Source organism: Propithecus coquereli, unplaced genomic scaffold (assembly GCF_000956105.1).
Source record: "Propithecus coquereli isolate 6110/MARCELLA unplaced genomic scaffold, Pcoq_1.0 Scaffold99, whole genome shotgun sequence".
In the NCBI taxonomy this organism is placed as follows: domain Eukaryota; kingdom Metazoa; phylum Chordata; class Mammalia; order Primates; family Indriidae; genus Propithecus; species Propithecus coquereli.
In genome coordinates this window covers 9,037,954-9,062,233 of record NW_012156284.1, presented here as the reverse complement: position 1 = coordinate 9,062,233, position 24,280 = coordinate 9,037,954, and the positions used below count along the sequence as shown (strand labels likewise).

The 24,280-nt window shown below is 37.1% G+C and overlaps 1 protein-coding gene across 2 annotated transcripts in view; it reads right to left on the bottom strand.

Moving 5' to 3' along the window:
* Positions 1–152: 152 nt before the first annotated feature.
* MCF2 (MCF.2 cell line derived transforming sequence) overlaps positions 153–24,280 on the bottom strand; it is a 96,637-nt gene continuing 72,509 nt past the window's right edge. For both annotated transcript variants that reach the window (XM_012665262.1, XM_012665263.1), the window contains 11 exons: positions 24,051–24,117; positions 23,233–23,348; positions 23,047–23,116; positions 21,100–21,192; positions 16,809–16,901; positions 15,868–15,993; positions 15,009–15,230; positions 7,199–7,291; positions 6,008–6,086; positions 5,374–5,440; positions 153–636 (listed from right to left, as the gene is read on the bottom strand). In XM_012665262.1, the coding sequence (XP_012520716.1) occupies positions 510–636; positions 5,374–5,440; positions 6,008–6,086; positions 7,199–7,291; positions 15,009–15,230; positions 15,868–15,993; positions 16,809–16,901; positions 21,100–21,192; positions 23,047–23,116; positions 23,233–23,348; positions 24,051–24,117 (1,153 nt within the window). In that variant the 3' untranslated portion in view covers positions 153–509. The remainder of the gene's footprint in view (positions 637–5,373; positions 5,441–6,007; positions 6,087–7,198; positions 7,292–15,008; positions 15,231–15,867; positions 15,994–16,808; positions 16,902–21,099; positions 21,193–23,046; positions 23,117–23,232; positions 23,349–24,050; positions 24,118–24,280) is intronic.

Below are 24,280 nucleotides of genomic sequence, written 5' to 3'. Positions count from 1 at the left end.
ACAAACATGAAAATATTAATTTTTAAATACTCTTATCTGTAAACTATTTTCTTGAAAATTTTATATTGGCACATACAAAAGACAGTAGCCCTGAACAAAATTTACTCACACCCCCAAGAGAATTTCTGGGCTTTGTATTGTTTTGCACAGGTTAAAATAATGGGCACAAAAGCTCTGGGTCCAATTAAAGCATATTAAAGCCTAATGTTGTGCTTTACTTGACCTTAGTCATTTTGCAGCCATAATTTTAACTCAATTCATTAATAAGCTAAATAATACAAGGCACACTGATTGCATTTGGTTACAAAGTAGACAGGGAAGAAATGATTTTCAAGTCCAAAAGTATTCTGAGATGAGAATCTTTCCTGCACAATATCTTACACATTGAATACATGATTTTAAAAGGAAAGAGTACAATTAAAATTTTTATAAAATGAAAGAAAAGAAATAATTATGTGCTGTTGATTGTTTGTGTGTCCAAGGGAATTAACCTGAAAACAACATCCACATCATTTGGGCTGAATGTCTTGCGAGTAGTATTTTTTCCAAATGGGCTGAGGAGCAGGCAGGAAAGGGCTACTTGCCATTTGCATAGTAGCTTCATCAAAATAGGAGAGCCATCTCCGACACAGGTCTCTACAAGGGAAGCAGTACCCATTATTGCTTAGTTTTTAACTTGATAACTTGATAAAGTGAGACCAAAAGAGCCACTAGTCCCAATTTCTTTTTTGGGGAGGGAGGGTATATGGAATGCACTGTATTGCTCTTTTGTATGTTTTCCTTTGTAGCACAACTCAGAGAATTATTAGAAGAAGGGAGAAAAACTAATAGGTTTTTCTACATTTCTATCCCCTGTTATTAAAGCATTAATCAATTTTGCTTATGTACTTTATTTTTTGATACCATAGCTGGAAAAATGCTTACAATTGAGTTCTTCACTATTTGGGTGATGGACACCCTAAAAGCCCTGATGTTAATAAGCATTATAAAAAGTATCTATGCAACAAAAACATTTGTACCCCCTTAATATTTTGGAAAAAAAACCAGACTGAGTTCTTGACAATTCCTTCATAGATCATCTACAGCAAATGTTTAAACACAAACTGCCTTCTTCTGACTTTTTGTTCGCATCTGAGCAACTACCCATTCTCCGATAACATTAATTAAGGAAATTTACTTATTTTTATTATTATTCTAAACCAGTGGTTCCCAAAGTGTAGGAGACAGACTGTTCGGGGTTCCCAATACCCTTTCAAAGGGTCTGCAAGGTCAACCTACATTAAGACATTATTTGCCTTTTTCAGTTTCATCCTCTCACAAGCGTATGGTGGAGTTTTCTAGAAGCTATCTGATGTGCAACAGCACAACAGGTTGAATGCAAAAACAGATATGAGAATTCAGCTGTCTTTCACTAAGCCAAATATTAAAGAGATTTACAAAAGTATTTAAAATGCCACCCTTCTCATTAATTTTTATTTTGAAAGATGTAACTTTTTAACAAAAATATTGTTTATATAAACTTACAATGGGTTTATTAATATTTTTAAATGAATAAATCAAAAATTATGTAATTCTTAGTTTTAATTTATAATATGGTAAACTATCAACAGATGTAACCTACATAAACCAGAGTTCTTTGGGGTTCTCAGTTTTTAAGAATGTAAAGGCTTCCTTCATCAAAAAGTTTGATAACTGCTGGTCTAGACAATTAACTCAGAACAAATCTCTCACCAGCTCCGAGTCTCAGTCTCCTCCTCTGTCAACTGGAGGCATTAGAGCCTACCCTATCTCATATTGTGATATTAATTGAGAAATCAGCTGAGAAACTATAAACTACCATACAAATATGTATTATGGTCATCACATTGTTAGAAGAAAGGATATCTGTTACTTTTTTAAAGAAAACATTGCAGAGTCAGTGCTGTGCAGCTTTGTGATCATCCATGTCGTTACTCCCTTACACCAACAGTAGATCTGTCAAACTGAATTGGTTCCTCTGAAGGGCACCAAGGAGCAGTTCAGTACCAAGCATCATTCCCACTCTCCAAGCTGGTGACTTTAGAAAAGTAGGGATTTACCCCCAAACACTGCTAACTCCCCTCTAATAACCCACCAGTATCCTAACAACTTGCAAACTATTTCTTCTATAAAACATTTACTTTTACTCTAAAGCAACCTCCTTTAATTTTTCTGGGTAACCCACTGCTCTGATATGTTGAGATTTGATATCATTAGCACATTTTTTGAGAAACTACTAAAATATATTCCCCAGATGTTATTAAACAGTTTTTAATGTGTAATGTTTATTTCCTATATTTTATAATGTGGAATTCAATCTGACTTTTAAAGTATATTTTAAACTTCTTTGTTCTCATTTTATTTCACATGCCTAGATGGAAACCACAGTGGTGAAGCTCAACCAAAGATAAATTTGGTCAATTTATAGAGATTTGGAAATACTATTTCACCAACTTCAGAAGAAGCTCCACATAAAGGTCAAACAAGTTCTACTTAAAGAGAGAAGTGTTTCCTGAATGTTCATAATAAGATTTGTTTCAAATCTTTTGGCCATGGAATACTCCTAATGACCTCAAGGATACTGACTAAAGATTGCTCCTATGGGCTCTGCCTATTTGATCAATAAAACTGCCTGAAGAGTTTTAATGTAATATATCATTACTAACCATTAGGGGCCTATCTTCTTCTTCATTGTCATCATAAGTAGAGTAGAAATAGTTCCTCAGGTTCTTCAGGGATTTCTGCAGATTGTGACATCTCAGTCCAAACTATAAGAAAAACGTGGAGTGTGGCAGTTACTTAATGGTGCTAGTTTACCACAAGGTAAGAAGTAAAACTAACTATAATACTTAAAAAATTGAATTTAAAAAAATTGGATTAAGCAATCAAATGTAAGCAGCAAATTAGAATCTCATCCTGGCCACATTAAACTCTTCATAAAATCTTGGAAAAGTCATGTCAACTTTCCCTAACTTGGTGTCCCCACCTGTCAAATGAGGGTATTAATGCTATCTATCCTCTCTCCATACCACTCTGGGGGACAAAGCATAGGTGACCTGAGGGAAGTGACCTTTAAGTAGATAACTGAAAACTGAGCAAGGTTGTCATTAGTTGCTTCTCCTCAACTTGTGGAGAATTCTTCCAGATTAAGAGCAATTATATTTAAGTATTGAGTATCAGGTACTGTGCTAGGCATTTCTCCAGAGAAGTCTATGCCGTTGATCCTAGAGTTGTTTAGGTAATCCCATTGTGTACTTCTAGAGTACTTAGTACTTCCCTGTTGTAACACCCAATATACTTTTAATTGTTTATTGAACTATCTTTGCACCCTCCTAGCTTCACGGGGTGGCAGCTGAGTGTATCCTAATTAGACTGTATGCCCAGCACTTTTCATAATTCCCGGCATACAGGTCATGTTATGTTAATATTTGTTGAATTAAATAAATTGTTTAAAATCATTTCAAACACAATTCACATTGGAACAATAAATATTCCAGCTGTAAACAACTGTTCTCTATTCATTAAACCAAGGGGGTAAGTAAAGCGTGCATTCCTTAAAGCCAGCATACGTGTTTTCTTCATCTCTATATCCTCTACAGCCGGATTCCCAAACTTGAGCATACATCAGAATCACCTGGAGAGCTTGTTAAAACTCAGGTGACTGGGCCTCGCTCCCAGAGTTTCTGATTCAGAAGGTCTGGGGTGGAGCCAGAGAATTTGCCTTCCATACAAGTTCCCAAGTGACACTGATGCCACTGGTCCAGGGACCAAACTTTCACAACCACTGCTCTGTAGTGCCCACCAGAGTATCTTGCATATGCAAGACATGAAAGCCTTATAAAAATGGGTAACCTTTATTTTCTTTATACAAAAATACCAGACGAGTAGATTTTCCAAATTTACAATGACAGATGCACAGCCATGAATCTCATCTTGGGATGACCATGACACATACCTGTATTTGCTTTTGCCTGAACTGACACGATTGCCTCACAGACCTCCACCATAGCACTAGTGGGTTCTGATTCGGTTTCCTCAACACTTTTAAAAGCTCCCTGCTGCTTTCTGAAAGAGTGATGTATAAAAATAAGTGAGCTTTTGTATAGTCAAAGAGTAAAAAGAAATTTAAAATAGTATTTCTTTCACCAATCCCATGTGTTAAAAACATGCTCTGAGAATCCATTCAAACAGCTGATACTCCCTATTTAGGTCTGTGTGACAATAGCTTATAATATACCAAAGCTTAAATCCCAGGATCCAAGCTGGCAAGTTCTCTTTATTATGTGGGGAAAAAACTACTCCCTTCTAGACCAAAAGCAGGTATACTGTGTACAATCTCTGTTGCTCTGCGGACTTCTAACCTTAACAAATCAGATAAGGAGTGTATAAATGAAGATGAAACCTTCAACTAATTCACACTGCTGAGTTTGCATCAGCTACTGTTAAGTCAATTACTGCATGAAATCTAAAGATTTTACTCCTATAATATATGATAAAAGATTGAGTATCGTGAACCCTAGAAGATAAAGACTTTCTCTAGGACCTTTAAATGGTTTTCCTAAAGCCCCGAATGAGCCACCACATTGCACCTGATTTTAACTACCTCAGAAAGATGATGTGCAGCAAAGGAAAAAACATTATTTCTAATAAGTCATTCAATAATCCCTACAGCAAGCAGACACTGTATGGTGAATCTCTGTGCCAGGACTCTAGAATCAGTTTGGGAATTCTTTCTGCAGATATGCAAATGTGCTGTAGAAACTCCACCTCTTAAAATTTCTAGAGGCAGAATACAAAGACCACATCTCTAAACCAGCAGCGGTGTGCTATCATATAGGACTGCCACCTTTCTTAAAGACTTCCTGGTGTGTCCAGATTGCGTTCCCTCTCAAGATCCATACTTTCTCTTCAACTGTGTAGAAAGAGAGGCCAAGTCAGCAGCAAGTGGTCTCCATCAAGGGACTACAAAGCTGTGAGCCCGTCTTCCATCTGCTGTGTTCCCATATTCTTACAACTCTCTTTCTCCAATTAAATCGAAGGTGACCAAAAATACTTGTAAGAGAAAGCCATGAGTGCAGCCACCTTTCCTGTCTCCCTACATGCAACTCTTCCAATGACTTATTTAAAACAAAGCATTTGTAATCATGTTTACAAATCAGCCCATGGGGTAGTTAGGGACTATCAGGCTCCAATACAAGGCTAGAACTGAGAAAATTATGTGTTTATGGAATCTGATGAGTTATTGCTAAAATGACTAATGGTTTTTGTTTGACATACTTTAATTACACTGTTTCATGTTACATACAGAACACAGAAGGTTGCCGGAGTGACATTTCTCAAAGAATAATCACTTACCCATCATTCTGCTGAGGAGAAAGCTGATCCTGTTCTGTTAACTGATTCTGTTGCTTTTGTTTTTTAACTATGAAATAAAACAAAGCTCATATAAGCATCATCCAGAAGCCAGACTTCTTACTTCCTTGAAGGCCAATGACTTTCTCTCTCTCTCACACACACACACACACACACACACATCCACATATCATTGCCATTAGAGTTAACCTTCACTGACTTGATATAACCAGAAGGAAGACCCATATGAAGTTGGAATTTGGAAAGGTCCAAACCATGTAATATTTTACTCAAGATGTCCAAGTTTAGAACTGGAACTGGCTCTCATCCCAACGTTATCAAGTACTGATAACTTGAGGTGCTAAGCAGAGTCATCTCCTGGGAAGGATTGGGAATTAATAGCCAGTTCACTGTGTTGCTTCTCAAACAACAGGGTTCATTTTCTTGTGTAAAGTTCATTCTCCAAACTACTTTAAACAACTCTCTGAATCTCAATCTCCTACTAGTTTAACAAACCCTTTCATTATAAATAGTATAAAGTAAATATAAGCCCCATTCCCTGCAAAAATCAACACAAAATCGAGTTAATGAGCTGTTACTATACTACTTGTTCTGAAGAATGCATGTTTAAATTTACCTGTCATAAGTTCCTGTTGCTTCAGCAAAATATTTCTTATTTCTTTTACCCATGACATCTTTACATCTACATTAGGAGCCTAAAGATCAAAAAGGAAAGAGGGGACACATTTTCTTTTAAAATGGATGGTCTATAATAAAACAAATGTAATTAAGTATATTGAACATAATCTACTCCCTAAAACACCACATTCAAATTCAAACCTTTTGATTCATAAAATTTCTAAGAATAAAATCACTAGCCATCAGATTAGATGAAATAATACAATCAAAACTATTTTTAAATTGCCCTTAAATAATGGAATGGTAATGCTTACGTAAAAATGTGAATTCCACTTATTTTTTCTTTTCAGGAGGCTTCTTTTTAAAATATCATGTTTTCTTCTAATATTTTTATGTTTAATTTTAGTAAAATAAAACAAGCTCTACTAGTTCTGAAAAGATAATCTATTGCAGAATAATCTTAGTGACTGATGATAACATGAAAGCCTCCTTCGATATCCTCCCATTACTTACAAGATAAGTTTGTTAAATGATACCAAGTATTGTATCTCAAGCAAACCAAGAAAATATATTTTTATGGACTGTAGTTACGTAGTACAGAATTAAAACAAAAAACACTGAGCATTTTCAACAGATGACAGCACATTGACAGGTTGTGATACAAATATTTATTGAAATGACAACATCCTCTTAAAATGTTCTGATTCCTCTCCCCTTTCCTGAAAACAGGTTGGACCTTATAGCACATCTGGCCAGGGCTTTACCCACGTTCTATAGAAGCAAGGAGCAAGTCTAAATTATCGCATGGCCGTGTCTTGTAATCAAGTACCGTGTGAATGTTGAGCACATGAGGAAATGAGAACTGTTATAATTTCATAACTCTGGAAACTTGACAGGGACAGAGAAGTACCTGCCAAGCTGTCTGCGCTAGTTGATAAGTCTCCTAGTGTAGTTGTGAAAACTTGAAGCCCTAGAGAATACCACAGGTATATCTCAATTTAAAGAAAACATGTGCTACCAGAAAAAATATTTTAATACCTCACAAAGAATATTCAAATAATATTTTCGTGACCTACATAAAAGGAATGGAAGTTTGTGATATGTGACCAAAATTATTTTTGTTTGCAAATTCAGACTTTTGAATGTTAACGCAACTTTCGGTTTCCAGAAGAATTTTTAAATGACCAACCTGGACAATATAAGCTTCTTCTTTCCCACCATACCAGATTTCAAACTTGCGGTTATCACCTTTTACATATTCGGTGATTCCAACTTCATCCATCTATAATAAATAAGTCAAAATTTTGATAAGCATTTTGACTATGAAATTACATTAAATTTATCCCATCGTATTGTAAATGAAACAGAATTTCCAACTTGGGCAAAATACACATTTTATATTCAATGAGTATGAAATGACAAGTACAATCACAGACAAGAATATTTACAGTTTTTCATTAAATGATGCACTTTATAGTTCAGACTGCATGTTCCATTCCAGTGATTGGCACAAATGTTATAAATCTGAACATCTAAGTAACCCATCTATGATTCAATTCTTATAAATTAACTTATACTATTAAAACAAATTATTATGTCAAACACAGAAGTAATTAAACATCAGTGAAAAATGCCAATCCAAATTAACTTAAATTGTTATTTAAAATAATCATTTGCCGGATCAGTTCATCTTAAAAATGATTACTTATCTCGATAGAAGCCCTACATGTAATAAACATCCAATTTATGGGGCAAGGGAGAACCAGCCGGTACACAAGGATCTATTTCCACCAATCCCTTAGACTCTCTGGAAAACAATGTCATGAGAAAGTGATGTCTCCTTGTAGCCAGTGAAACTTTTGTGTGCAATATCTCTCCCTTACCACAGTTTTTCTTCTCCTCCATATGATTGTGCAAAGTATGAACTCTTCCATTTTCTTTCATCATTTGCTGCTAATAGCTTGGTTAATTCCACTTTGAGATATTTCACCCCCTTGTACACATTCTTTTGTAGTTCCTTTCTACCTTTCCTCTTTTCTTTCAATTCCTATCTATTTATGTAAAGGAATATCTCACTCTCTGTTCCAATTATGAGCCCCCCAAATGATCCTAATTAGAGCTGATAAGCATTGAAAATAGTGCTAGTGAGCTCCTTATACCAAGAAGGAAAGCAATTATGCTTAGATATGAAATGTAACTTATTAAAGAGCCTGTGATATCCACCCTGAAAGTAGTCAGAAGTTACTTTTAGAATGTCCCAAAATATTTTTATATTCTTACTCCACAACTCTAACCTACTTCTGCTCAAATATCAGAATTTAAGATAAATAATAATCATCTCATATTCAATCTTTTTAAAAGTTACTTTTGTTTCATTATATGGTTTTGTCTTTTTTCATTTTCTTTATTTCAATACATTTAAAGGTATAGTGGTTTTTGGTTACATGGATGAATCATATAGCCGTGAAGTTGGGCTTTTAATGTACCCACATGACAAACTGTAAAGCACACAGGCTTTGGAGTTACAGAGGCCTGGGTGGCAATTCCATCTCTACCACTCATTAGCTATGTGTCTTGGTGCAAGTTGCTTAACTTTTCTAAACTTCAGTTTCCTCAACTATATAAAATGGGAAGAACACCTATTTCATAGAGTTGATATAAAAATGAAATAGCACCCCTTAAAATTTTGAAATAAATAGTGCATATTAAATGTTTAGATTATATAATAAGGTTTTAAAAGTATACATTTGCTTTCTATTCTTTCCATTTGAATTGTAATAATTTTATTATTTTTCTTTGCAAACATATAGCACATCATTATTGATTAAATGAATGTTTTTGAGTTTCCTGGAAATCTAACCATTATGTCTGGCACATAGCACTATGTGCATGTTTGTTTTAAAAAATAGATGATAATAATAAACACATGAACTGAGGAATCTGAAGAACTTAAATCTTTCCATCTGTTTAATGTGACTTTAGATAGAGCCTTTCTTTGCATATAAGTGGCTGACTTAAAATATAGCACATAGTCATTAGAAAGTACATGGTCAGGCCATGGGATTCCAGCATGCTATGATGCAGTCAAGACCAGAGTCCATTTAAAGTGAGAGAGAAGTTGCTCAGCAGCAGAGTATCTGTGCTGATCCTCTCTATCAAGGGGTTAAGATTTTGAAACCAACAACCGTAATTGTTAAGTAACACATTGATGAGTAATGCTAGCAATTGCTTAATGCTAGAATCTCATGATAGGTAAGCATGAGGACATAAGCACAGTTAGCACTAAGAAATATCCTAATGTTCATCTTTCTCAGTCAGCGACATCACTGTTTTCCCAGGAATCCTGTCCAAAGCCTTGTAGGTATCATTAGTCTTTTTTATTAAGGATGCTAGGTATTATTGGGGAACCAAAAAGAACCAGACAGATTTTCTTCCTTCAAATGTCAGATATTATTTATTTCCTCTAACTAGTAAGTCACCAAGCCCATATGTCTACCTTCCATTGAAATGTTTCTCATATCTCCGACCCTGTTTCCATGGAATCATTGTAGTTTCAATTCTCCTGACTTCATCACCTCATACTCGTCCCTCCTTACCTTAAGGTACTTGAGAAACATTCTTTTGGCATGCCCATCATTGTGACAAATTAAAGGTAAAATAAAAAATCAATACAAATTAGCAATACTATAGAAACTAGGTCACCCCACATGAAAAATGTAAATCAAATGGTTTTGGGTCAAACATGCCTATGAAGGTAAAATACCTTCCCAGGGAATAGGTATATAGACAGCAAGAGATCTGAACCCTGCAAGTTCTTGGTTCTCAACCACAACATGAGAGACCCTTAGAGATTTAGGAGCTGGGAGGTGGACTGCTAATATCAAAGAAGCACCTGGGCAACTGTGATCAAAACAGTCAAGAGTTTTAAAGAAGCTGTGAAGCTACTGTACATTCAGAAGTGAAGCAGGGAAAACAGATAATAGGAAGAGCGACTTCCTCCTCACCTGGCCCTGAGGAGGAACATTGTCAGGAGCAGCTATGGGCTGCAGAACCTATTGGAACAATCAAAAGCAGGGCCTGCTTATCTGGTAGCCTCGTAAGACAAACACCTCAGGCCTATCTCAGGATATGTTGCCTGTCCTATTTGTAACTGCCGTTGAAAATTTCATCAACTCTCAAATATACTGGTGATGACAACTATGAAAGAACACGCTCATGAAAAATGACTAAAGTGATAGCGGAAAAATTCAGGTTCAAGATGGCTGACCAGAGACATCACTTGTCGAACCATCCCAGTGGGAAGGCAAGATATGGGATAGAGGAGAGGAGAGAAGAGTCACAACTAAGGTGTGGGTCACAGAGAGAGATGCCAAAGACAGCTGGAGACCAGAGAGAGAAAATCTGTGAAGCCGAAAAAAAAGAAGATAAAGAGGAAAAGGTATCAGTGAGGATGAAACCCAGAGAGGCTCAGAGCTCAGTGAAAGGGTAAGGGGGGATTCCCTTGCCTCTCCTACATCATGCCTCAGTTGGGCAGCAGGACACTAAGTTTACTGAAGGCTTTTCCACCTCCACAAGCCCAGACATGGCAGAAAATAAGGAATAGTGGGGTGAACTAGAGAGCCCCAGGAGTTTGGGCAGCCCATGAGGGGCTCCCCGCAGAAAAGTGCCACAAGAGGCCAGAGTGCCACCTTTCTCCCATCCAGACACTTCCTCCCCGACCCCTCCCCTGTCCACTGCAACCTGAGAAAACAGGTAGAGCTCGGGCTGACCAGGTGCTGCAGCCCCTCACCCGACTCGTTAAAACAGGGAGAACAGTTTCAGTCCAGAATCACCAAGTGGCCATTTCTCTCCAGCGGGCGCGTGCTTCAGGTTGAGGTCCCCACAGATAGTGGGGATCACACATCTTCCTTTGAGGACTTGTAGTGGAACAGGGTGCACAATTGTGGTACTCCCTGCCCACCAGCATTTGGTTTCCTGGAGATGCACGCTAGTGGGTCAGACACACAGACCAGGGACAGGCTTCAGAGCTGGACTCCGGTGGTGAGAGCTGGACTAAACTGACGGGAATGTGCTGTGGGCATCCAAGGAGTGGTGACTTGGGGTGTGCACACTCCTCCCTTCATAAAAACTGTGTCACGGGATAAAGGCGGAAAGATCCCAGCCTGGGGCCTTAGCACTCAAGGGACTAGGCCCCTCCCCCCACGAACAGCCCTCCTGATTTGGAGAGCTTATCCTGACCCGCCTACCAGTAGCTCCCCCTAGTGGCCAGAAAAGCAATTTCTGAGCAGCACCAAGGGTTTGCAAAGCCTTTTGGGCTCCTACAACCTAGCAACGGACTGCCTTGCTCCTCCCTCCACCTCAGTGGTGGTGGAGATTAAGCAACACCCTGGGAGCTACAGGGTCTTTCCTAAACCTTGGGGCACTCAAGTACTCCACCTGGGGGACAAGGGTTTACCATGGGGACAAAAGAACATCTCAGCAGCTGGCTCTTTCACACAAACATTAACCTATGACAGGGAGAACAACTATATAGCTCATTATAGCATCACCCAACTCAAGCAAACAGGGCATAGCTGATTCGTAATCACAAGTACCATCAGTCATATCAGATGTTAAGCTGGGGGACCCAACACAATTCACAGTACTAGGAAGAGGTGAAGACAGCAGGACAAAGGCAATCTGAGAGGACCATCAAACCTGCTTGAACACCCCACAGGCAATTCGGGACCAGCACTCTCCTCCCTGGCACAGTCAAGTGTTGATCTTCAAGGTCCTGGGGACAGGCCCGCAAGCCAGACCCAGTACCCCCAGGACTCAATCAAAAGGCCACATAAAAAGGAATCAGTGAAAGAACTCCAGAAGTATGAAAATTCAGAACGAAAGTATACCCCCAAAAGGAAACAACAACTCTTTACGAATGGATACCAACCAAAACGAAAATATCAAAATGACAGATAAAAAATTCCAAATTTGGATTATAAGGAAACTCAGCAAAATATGAGAGAAAATGAAAAACCAGCACAAAGAAACCACAAAAACAATATAGGAAATGAATGAAGAATTCATTAAAGAAATCAAATTATTAAAAAAGAATCAAATAGAGCTTATAGAAATGAAAAATTCATTCAAGGAAATACAAAACACAGTGGAAAGTTTTAAGAATAGACCACGCAGAAGAATCTCAGAGCTTGAAGAAAACACCTTCAAACTAAACAAGTCAGTCAAAGATAAAGAACAGAGAAATAAAATGAACAAAGCCTACAAGAAATATGGGATTATGTAATGAGGCCAAACATAATAATCATAGGCACCTGAGGGTAAAGAAAAAAACACACAAGGGTTGGAAAACCTATGTGAGGGAATAAATGAAAAAAACTTCCCTGATCTTGCTAGAAATTTAGATATCCAGGTACAAGAAGATCAACAAACACCTGGGAGATTCACTGCAAAAAGGCAATCACCATGTCACATAGTCATCAGACTGGCCAACATTAAAATGAAGGAGGAACTCCAGTGAGGCGAAAGCATCAAGTAAACTACAAAGTAAAACCCATCATACTAACTGCAGACTTCTCACCTGAGGCCTTACAAACCAGAAGGGATTAGGGCCCCACCTTCAATCTTCTTAAACAGAACTGCCAGCCTAGAATTTTGTATCCTGCAAAACTAAGTTTGTTATATGAAGAGGAAATAGACTTTTTCAGACAAGTGAACACTGAGACCATTCTTCTCAGTGAAGTATCACAAGAATGGAAAAATAAACACCACGTGTAGTCACCCTTAAATTGGAACTAATAGATCAACACTTATGTGCACACATGGAAATGACACTCATCGGAAATCAAGCAGGTGGGAGGGAGAGGAGGGCATGGGTAAATTCACACCTAACAGGTACAGTGCATGCTTATCTAGGGGATGGGCACACTTATAACTTTGATTCAAATGGTGCAAAAGCAATTTATGAACCAAAACGTTTGTACCCCCGTAATATTCTGGGGGAAAAAAGATATCAGCCTAGGCAAAGAATTTATGAGGAAGACTCCAATGGCAATCACGGGAGCAACAAAAATAAATAAATGGGACTTGATTAAATTAAAAAGCTTCTGCACAGCCAGGGAAACAATCATTAGAGCGAACAGACAAACTACAGAATGGGAGAAAGTATTTGCATGCTATACATCCAATAAAAGGCTAATAACCAGAATCTAGAAAGAACTCAAGCAAATCAGCAAGAAAAAAAAAATCAAACAACCCCATTAAAAAGTGGGCAAAAGACATGAACAGAAAAATAGACAAGTGGCCAATAAACATATGAAAAAATGCTCGAGGTCACTAATCATCAGGGAAACACAAATTAAAACAACAATGAGATATCACCTAACCTCAGTAAGAATGGCTTTTATCAAAGAGTCCCAAAACAATAGATGCTTGCATGGATGTGGAGAGATAGGAACACTCATACACTGCTGGTAGGACTGAAAACTAGTTCAATCTCTATGGAAAGTAATATGGAGATCCCTCAAAGAACTAAATATAGACCTACCATTTGATCCAACAATCCCACTACTGGGTATTTACCCATAAGGGAAAAAAAAAAGACATTTTATAATAAAGACATCTGCACTCGAATGTTTATAGCAGCACAATTCACAGTTGCAAAGATGTGGAATCAACTCAAATGCCCATCAACTTATGAGTGGATTAATAAAATGTGGTGTGTATACACACACACACACAAACACACACACACACATATACCATGGAGTACTACTCAGCCATAAAAAATGAATTAATACCTTTTACAACAATCTGGATGGAACTGGAGACCATTTTCCTAAGTGAAGTATGTCAAGAATGGAAAGACAAACACCACACGTACTCACTATTAAATTGGAACTAACCGAACAGCATGTGTGCACAGTAGGAAGTAAAACTCATTGCAAATCAAGCAGGTAGGAGGGGGGAAGAGGGGTGAAATCATACCTAACAGGTACAATGTACACTGTCTGGATGATGAGAACACTTATAACTTTGTCTCAAGCAGTACAAAAGTAATCGACATAACCAAAACTTTTGTACTCTTGTAATATTCTGAAATTTAAAAAAAATAAAGTCACAGTGGTTGGGGAATTGAGGGTAATAACTTTATCTATTTTCCAAATTTTCTATAACAAATGTTATATTGCTTTTAGAATTTAAAACTTGAAAGATAAAATTCATTGGGTATAAAAAAATCTAATTTATGAAATACAGCCTCATGTGAATTGGAAGTTCCTCTTCTCTAACGGCAAAACTAGCTGGAAGTATCACTGAGTTGCCGGTGTCTTCCTCAAATCATTGCTCTCATTTTAATCAAACTAATATTAGGACAAAATGGCAGTTTTATTTATAGGAGAGAATAAAGTAATTTCAAAGGATACGACAGGACAGGTGTAAAAAGGATTCAGCGGTATGTGGCTTTGGACACCCAGTAAGGGTGAAGCTAAGGAATGGAGGAGGGACACAGAAAGGAACCTGGGAATATGCTAAGCACAAACATTATCCATTTTTAAATTGCATTGAGGAAAAGGAAGACACTCTTTCCTCCATGTCTCACCTGTGGCAAATGGCTCCTTGCTAACAACACCAAGAATTCCACCCAGTATCACTGGTAAGACAGTGATCCTGGGGGAGACTGGGACACTCCCCATAATTTCAAACTGTGCTCTGCAGGATGCTAGTGGACCCCTGGGGCAATGCCTAGGATTGTAGTGAGAGCAGAAAGGATTTGATTTCTATCAAACCTATATGTATTCCCTCACTCTTGAGAATTTTAAGCAGAGAAGTTCTGCTTTACCTGACTTCTACATAAGACTTCTAATTAAGATTCTTTTAAACAAAGAGATGTGCAGCTAAAGTATGAAACCCATTCATTTGAAACAGAAAAGTTTTTACAAACTAGGATACACATGCATACACACACAAAATAATATTACATTACACAATTCAAATTGTCTTACTTTCAAGCAGTGCTTAAAACTGTATGACGGGTATCTATCAGCGCCCTCTCCACTTTCAACACGTCTTTTACAAAAAATAATGGCTTTCTCATACAAGAAAAGGTGTCGCTGCATTGGTTTGAATCTAGCAAAATCCTTCATTTTTGTAGCACCTTTCCTGTGTCCTATCCAAACACTGAATCCACCTTGTATTATCATCTTGCCCAGCTCATTTAAGTTTCCCTAGAATGGAAAATCAAAACCCATTAGTACAAAGCAGAGCTACATTCAGATCTCTGACATCAGCATTTTAGCGTTTAGCTTGAGCTACTAAAACTCTCAAGCATAATTTATATGTTTTTTAAAAATATATTCATTCTATCTTTTTACATTAAAACATGCATCACCTATGTACAAAGTTCTGTGGGGCAAAAGATAAAAGAAACTTCCTTTTCCCTGGCTTCACATCATCTCCATGTGGCAGTATTTCAGCTAGCCTAACTCTCCCCATGGCTTCCTCAATCTTATTGGTTTCCCCACTGGGGAGAGCTAATCTGTTAAAAGGCTGCAAGCTCTAAAGATGTGATCCTTTGCCACCCTATCTACACTGGACCAGGGCAAGCAGCAATTCTGGGACAATATGTCTCCCTTGAGGTCCGGACTTGGGGGCAGGCTGTTGAGGACAAGGGGAATCTCAGAAATCCATTTGGCTGATCTAAAGCCAATTCTCCACTTAGTATTATCAATAATAATGCTAACATTTTGATCTCCATTTATCTGCTTCTTATACGTTATTTCTCAATTGGTTCCAGAAGCAGAGGAAAGGGTTATTGATATTGCTGACCTCCTAAAATTCCAACAATTATTAATATCTACTTACAATATACCCATTTATTGCGATCTGATGCATGGAGTCATTAACTGACTTCAGTAAATCGAGCATTGTGTCAAGTGCCTCTTTTAACTGAGCAGATCCTTCACAGTCTTTGCTATATTTTAATAGCTCCTGTAATTAGAAATCAGGAATTAAACCAAAATTAGGCAGATATTAATAGCTGGTGAAAATGAATAAGCTTTGACTAACATGCTTTCAAGCAGGAATCCAAAGATAATGTCACTTTTTGGAGTAATTTCTTTTATATGCTCTTTGTTGAGTTAATACTATTTTTAATAACAATGTCAAAATTGGGAAAGAAGTAAAACAGCAACTGAAAAGTATAAAACAAAGGGTATTCAACGCTTTTGGAGCCGAAGAATAATAGCTATTGAGATACATTAGAGATTAGTTTTTAATGCAATTACACAGGTTTTTTCATCCTCTACGTACAACAATTTGTTTTACATGATGCATATAGCATAGAACACTATGGAAATACATTTTAAAACAAGCTACATTGTATTTATACTTAACACAAGATTTCAGTCATCCTTTCACATTACACTAAGGGAATGTCATTTGCATCTTTCATTGAGAAGGCCTATATGAAATACAGCCTCAAAACTATAAAAAATATTTGTTTAGTTCTTAACAATATTAAAAGTTCTTCCATAAAATATTATGCATAAATCAATACAACTTGTTTGAAGAATTAAATAGCTAAGACTCCAAATAGTCACAGCCTAACATCTATGCCTATGACATGTGCATAGCCACAGTGAATGGAAGGAACACGCTGCACTAATTCTACTGCTAAATCCAGCCCTCCCAGTCATTGAGCCTACCTATTTCTAGTGCCTATTAGTCAGCTACTTCCTTTTTAATTGCTTTGCCATATCTGACCCAAAACAGCAAAGAAGGAAACAAATGTTTTACATAATTACCTTCAACAGTAACTGGTATTTAGTGATTCGTTGCACTGGTTTGAGTAAATAGGAATCCAGACCAAGTCTGTGGTTTAATTTTCTTTGACATTCCTGTCATTGAAAGATAATTATCAATAAATTTAAATTAGGACATGTACCTGTGAAAATGCCAAGTGTTCACTGACTAAACTCAATGCATCAATGTTTCTTTTTTTTTTTTTTTTTGAGACAGAGTCTCACTCTTTTGCCCCGGCTAGAGTGAGTGCCGTGGCGTCAGCCTAGCTCACAGCAACCTCAAACTCCTGGGCTCAAGCAATCCTTCTGCCTCAGTCTCCCAAGTAGCTGGGACTACAGGCATGCACCACCATGCCCGGCTAATTTTTCTTTTTTTTCTATATATTTTTAGTTGTCCGATTAATTTCTTTCTTTTTTAGTAGAGACAGGGTCTCGCTCTTGCTCAGGCTGGTTTCGAACTCCTGAGCTCAAACAATCCATCCTCCTCGGCCTCCCAGAGTGCTAGGATTACAGGCGTGAGCCACCGCGCCCGGCTGCATCAATGTTTTTTAAATCTCAAAGAAAACTGATCAGAAAAATCACTGGTATATATGGTATGGAAATTATAAGACAGTATATCTGAGAAACTACATTTTATGGATTTAGAAGATAGAAAATTCCAACATTTTAAAGATTGAAAGGTTTTCACATATAATTCACAGTGATGTGGAATGCTTAATAGTTGAGAAAGCAAGGAATGACTCTAAATTAACATGATTAAAAAGTTCTTCAATATATCTAAGAAAATTAGCAAAAGATTAAGCTCCACAGGCCAAGGCCCAGAAAAGAAATAGGTTGTGCTGAATATAAATCAGACTGGATATGAGAACAAAATTTTTTAATATCACAAGAAACATACAATCCTCATCAACTCATGCTATATTTCATCCAGTAATTGGCCCACTGCCACTATAAATAGAAGGGTCATGGCACTGGGTCCTGGGAACATTGTAGGACCCATAATTAGGGCAAGATGGAGCTGCTTAGGATGAAATGTGTGTACAGAAAGTACAGAACAAAAAGGGATTAGGGAAGGATATACCTGAATAAGATCTAGGGCCCTCCTCTGGATATAGATAAAATCCAACATACAACCTAATTCAAACAAGAATTATCAATTTATAGTTAAAGATGGTGGACTGATACATGCACTTAGATCTCCTCACTTGTGAAACCCAACTAAAATGATGGAAAAGTTGTTTTTTAAAGGCAAGAAATCAAAGATACATAGAAAATGAGAAAGGAGAAAACTTCAGCAAAATTTAGAAACTGGAAACCAAACTGACAAGTGGTAAACAACTAAGCACACTGGAGAAAAGTGAATTTCAAGTCGGCAGAGGGAAAAGCCAAGGAACAATTCAATTTATGTCCTTCCTCTCCACAAAGACTCAGGGATTATAGAGCAAATACCTCTGAAAGTGGGAGATGAAGTTCACAAAAGTATGGTTGTTGAAAGTCTGTTTAAGAAGTAATTAGGTAATAACAAGTGTCGGTGAGTGTGTGGAGCAATCAGTACCCTCATACACTGCTGGTAGAAATGTAAAATGGTGCAGTAACTTTGGAAACAGTCCAGCAGTTTCTCAAAAAGTTAGACATAGAGTTACCACATGACCCAGCAATTTCACTTCCAGATATATAGCCAAGAGAAATGAAAACTCATGTCTACACAAAAACTTGTACAAAACTTTCATAGCAGCATTGTTCATAATAACCAAAAGGTGGAAACACAAATGTCCATCACTTGATGAATGGATGTGATATATCCATATAATGGAATATTATTCAGCCATAAAAAAGGAATAAAAAGCTGATACATGCTAAAAACATAAATGAACCTTGAAAACATTACGCTAAGTTAAAGAAGTTAAACACAAAAGACCACATGTTATATGATTCCATTTATATGAAATGTCCAGAATAGGCAAATCTATAGAGAAAACAAGTAGATTAACGGTTGCCTAGGGCTATGGGGATTGGAGAGAAATGGGGGGGGCGACTGCTAAAAGATATAGGGTTTCTTTTTGGAGTGATAAAAATGTTCTTAAATTGGCTGTGGTGATGGTTGTACAACCTTGTGAATATAGTAAAATCACTAAATTTTATATTTTAAAGGGTGAATTTTATGGCATTTTAATTATATCTCAATAAAGCTGTTACCAAAAAAAATTAAATGGGCATGAAAATCTAAACAGAAAGCAATAAGTTTCTCAGATAACTATACCACTCTTCACAACTGGGTGACTGCCCTTCTCTCCCCTTGGCAGAAGAATGAATGTTTATCCAGAAAGAATAAAATGGAAGGTCGGTGGAGTAAAGGAGACAAGGTCCGATTGAGGGCAGAGTGCCATTTTGAAAACAAGGAGAATACTTGAATATTTACCTACCAAATTAGAGACCCTCAGCCTTTTCCCCACACTTAGCTACCACAACACTGGCAGCCAGGTCCTTATACCCAAGGTAGCAGTTTAGGGAGTCTGACCAGCCTAAGAGCAAGGACCTAAAAATACCAGTATTAGGAAATCCCTGCATGGAAACATCGTATGACAAATCACTCGACAATGAGGATGATGGTCAATAAACCCACACATGCACTGGAAACTTCCAATGAGCTTTCTAGTGCTTACTCCTAATGTAAGTAGATAGACAAGTATCACTAGACATTTGAGGATAGCATCTAAGATGAGTGACAAGAATCAAATGAAGTAAAAGGGAAAAAGTTTAAAAAAAAATTGAAGGCAACAGAAACCATGTAGGGAAAAGACAGCCATTTTTAAAAGGAAAATCTATTATTATCTTTGAATAGATAAATGAAGATATTGAATTCACGATGAAAATAGTATTCTATTAAAAGGAACATTGAGGGAACAAAAAAAAAAGAGGGCTCTTCAAAATGAAAAATATAATGGCAGAAATGAAACCCTCAATAGAAGAACTGGAATATAAATCCCAGAAAGTAGAATAAGAAGACAAAGAATGGAAAATAGAAAGAAAAGATAAGATTATTAGAGAACTTGTCCAGGATATCCAAAGTCTGTACAATAGAAATTCCAGAAAGAGAGAATGGGGGAAATTGGATGGAGGAAATTAAAAAAAAAGTCTGAGTCAATCTGAACAAGCATTTCCAAATTCAAAGTGATCACCATGAGACTAGCATAATGGATGAAAATAGTGCCAACATTTGAACCCTGAGGATAAAAGAAGTTCCCGCAAGCTTTCGGAAGACAAAAATTAGGTCACCTGAAAAAGAAAAAAAAATCAAAATAGCATCAAATTTCTGAACAGCAACACTGGAAGCTACAAGAAAATGGAGCAAAACTTTCAAAATTCTGAGTATAATTATTTCTTACCTAGAGTTCTATAGCCAGCCAAGCTAGCAATCAAGTGTTAGGTAGAATAAAGACATTTGCAGACACGTACACTCTCAAAAATTGTTATCTACTGTGCACACTTTCGCAGTAAAACTACTGGAGGCTGTGTTCCACCAAACAAGAGAGATAAACAAGAAAGATGGAAACATGGCACCTAGGAAGCAAGAGACCCTATGGAACAGACAAGTGAAGAGAATCCCCATGGTGATATTCACCAAGATTCCCAAAGGACAGCTGTGCAACAGGCCAGGTGAGTCTAGATAAGCAGGTCAGAAAATTCCAGGAGAGATTCCTTCAAGAAGATGAAATTCAGAAAAAATCAAACGTGTTTAAATTCACCGAGAAGATTTTTATAACTCTCACAACTGGGAGAGGTTGGGGTAGAATACGGATAAGAACCTAGAAAACTGAGTAAAAAGACAATTGCAAGGCAAATAAATGGGAAGGGAAAGCAACCATAACATACCACATGACTCATTTGAGCAGAGAAATTACATAGTCTTAATAAATTAACACTGTATATCAATCTAATGAAAATTATAATCTAACTATATCGGAAGAAAAGCATTTGTGTATGTGGTCGTGGGGTGCAAATCAGTGAAAGAGAGTTACATTCTCCCCTTCCATGGTAGAAAGGAGGAAGATAAGCATGTCATTTGGAGATATGGAAGTAAATACCAAAAGATGTAGCTAGAAGTACTGAAAGCAGGTGCATCTAGGCAGCAGCAAATACGTGTTTGTGTGCATGTGTATGTGTTTTGGGGAGGATAGAATTGCTCTTTAACTTATATGCATATGTAACTTAAAGTCAAAAATGAATTTATAAATAAGAAATATCCCAATATCTTCCAGAAAGAGTATATCCAATACTTGAATAATTACTTTACCTGGAAAAAGGCGCATTCTGAATACTTCTTCCAAATCGTCTCTGATCTGGGCTTATTCTGACAATATTTTGCATACATCTGAAAATCATCCTTCTGTGATAAACAGCAAATTCAAACATATTACCAATCTGTGAACATGAACTTTTGTCATCAAGAAAGGCTGAGCAAGAGTAAGTATGGCCAAGCATCCCAGGGAATGTGGCCTAAAGGGCCTGCTGTACCGGCAGCTGGTCAGGAGCCCTCTTTGTATTCCAAGAATGGCATGTTCATTGGACCTGGTGGAGGGACACATAATTATCCAAGTGGTATTAGACCTTCCACTTACCAAGCTTGAGACTTAGATGAAGAAAAGCCTTCTGTCTCATCTATAAAAACAGACTATTTTTTTCATAACTGTGAGTTAATAAGATACCAAGAAATATATTTTTTCCATGTCATTAGTCCCTCCATTCTCTAGTAAATGAACTATTGTAGCTAACTTCCAAGTTAGAGCCAGCAGTCTTGGTTTATCACTGAGACATTATAATTGTACCATAACCCATCTAGGTATCCGCCCGTGCTATGCTCTCTTCATCTTTCTCTGACCCTCATCTAACGGGCTACCTCCTATTTATTCTTTAACATTCATTTCATGAGCCATCTCTTCCATAAAGCCACTGTTTACACTCCCAGTCTATGTAAAATACCCCTCTTCTGGGCCCCTCTAGGGCCCTTTGCATATCTCTAATATAGAGCAACTCACTCTGTACACAATTAATGATTTCCCTGTTTTTATACCTAAATTGTCTGGGGCTTGGCATCCACACTGCCTAGCACAGTGTTCGGTACATAGCAGGTGTTCGGTAGATGGCTACTGAATAAATGAACATATCATCAATAAACATTTACTAAATTACTACTGGTTGTCAAGAACTCTGCTAATCTTATGACAGATACAAAAATATATAGGATATGAACCTTGGCTCTAAGGGCTCCCCTTCAAGTTGGAGAAAGAATTCATGTGTACGTGTAAAGATGCACAGTAAATGTAAAATCTCCAATGAGGAACATAGATATTAATGTTCTACAAAATCCAAAGGGCATATAGATGCTGTTGCTTGAGGAAGGTGGGGAAGCATTTGGTCACAGTTTAAATGTGTTTAAAGTTGGAGCATATTGAGACAGGTAATGACACACGGTTCTTTCTTAACCTTATTCTCTTCTCATTTCATAAACACTTTCTGGGATAAGATATCTATTTTGAAGCTTTCAACAACCTCCTCTAACGAATTGATTCCCAAATCAAGACAAAACTGATCTTTCAGGAAGAGGAAGAACTAGATAAGCAGGGAAGCATATGCAAAAATTATTCCGAGAGAAAACTCTAACGGAGGAGAGGATGATAACTAAGCTGGGAAGTCAATTGTACTAAGCACACTCTTGGGACATGGAGTAATAAGCCTCCCTGAATGATTTTATTGAATAAGAAGAATCAACAGCTCTGCTTTTGTGAAGTTCCTGTGACAGATGCCTTGGTGCCTGAAAGCCAGAATAGATTCAATTCTAAGACTCTCCATGTATTAGAGGGAAACAACAAAGCATCTTTTAGGCAAAAAATGAACCAAGCCCAGAATGGTTTTGCTAAGATGATCCCAACTGTCACATTTTTATAGTCAGGATGGTCCCTTGATTCCTAGGATCACCCAGGGGTTAGTGGTCATTAGCTGAGCCATTGAAGCATTTGATACCACAGAATACAACAGGCATTTGCATGTTCCGGGTACCCCGGTGTGTCAGTTTGTGCAACAGAACTTGGTTTGGCATTAAATACTTACTGGAGTGAAGTTTCTAAAAACACAAAGACATACAAAAAACAATATCCATCTTATCTCCAAATCTGTATTTATAAATCAGCTGCTATTTTGGTGGCCCATATTTACATATATTTTTTAAAATAATTTAACTAACCCTTTCCAGGAAACAAGGTCCCACTCTTTCTGGAGCGTCAGTGCAATTTTCCAGGCTGCTCATGAAAATGCTGTGAAAATTTTAGAGAAAAAAATATGGTATGATTTCATGTACAATATAATAACTGGTCAACAGCCCTTTAAATAATTTTATAAAAAAGAAATATTTGATTCAACAATTACATACCTGTTATGGAATTCATATATTTCTGCCATATTTCCAAAGAGAATGTCCTTTTTATTTCTCAGGAGAGGTGGCATAAGATCAAACATCTCTGGATTATCCATCTCTGCCCTATAGCCCTATCCAAAATAAATATATTTATGCATTTAAAAATCATTTGTATTCACATTTGATTGGGCCACCAAAGGTATAAGTACAGCAGAATATATAAGGGATTTTCAGGTAAAGTTGTTTGAATTTTAACATTCAAATGTCTTATTTCCCAAAGTTATCCATGACTTTTTTTTTTAGAAGGCAGGACAAGGAAGTCAAGGTTTTCCACTCGATAGGCAGAATAAAGTGACAACTCTGGCCTTCAGGGTAGCTTGTAGTGTAGGAAACAAAATAGAACCCTAATATGAAAAAATATATTACAGGTCGTCAACTTCTCCTTAAACTGGCAATGTGTTTAAGTTTTTCCAGACCAAATTAATATTATGACATTTTTGTCAAATGAATACTATTATCCCATTCTCAGTTCTTTACATCATAATCTCTCAATAGCACCCTGGGGATAATTATAACAATCTGCTGTATTCCTACAAGAACAGCTTCTCTCTTCTATAACATTTTCTGAATCAATCATTCCCACTACCGAGGGAAAACTTGAATATACACATTTAACCAACATGCAGCCTCAAACAATAGAAGAAATGCCCACTGCTGCCATGTGACAACTGAGGAAGGAGACAGAAATAGAAGATTACCCTACACTCTTTATAATGAATGAAGCAATGGATCATTCAGGAAAAGATGAGAAAAACACAACTTGAGTCACTCACCAACAAAACAGTAAATAGCTCTCGAACATATACCCTTTCAGTCTGTATCAGCTCATTTAGGACATGGCTAAAATGAAAAGACCATACTTAGTTATTTTCTTACTTGAGAATTATATTGCAATGTTTTAATTGTTATTATAAATTATCTAAGGTAGAAATAGTTAATGCATAAGGACTACCAATGGTTTGGGTTTTACCATGAAAATATGAAATTACTTTTTTTTTTTTTT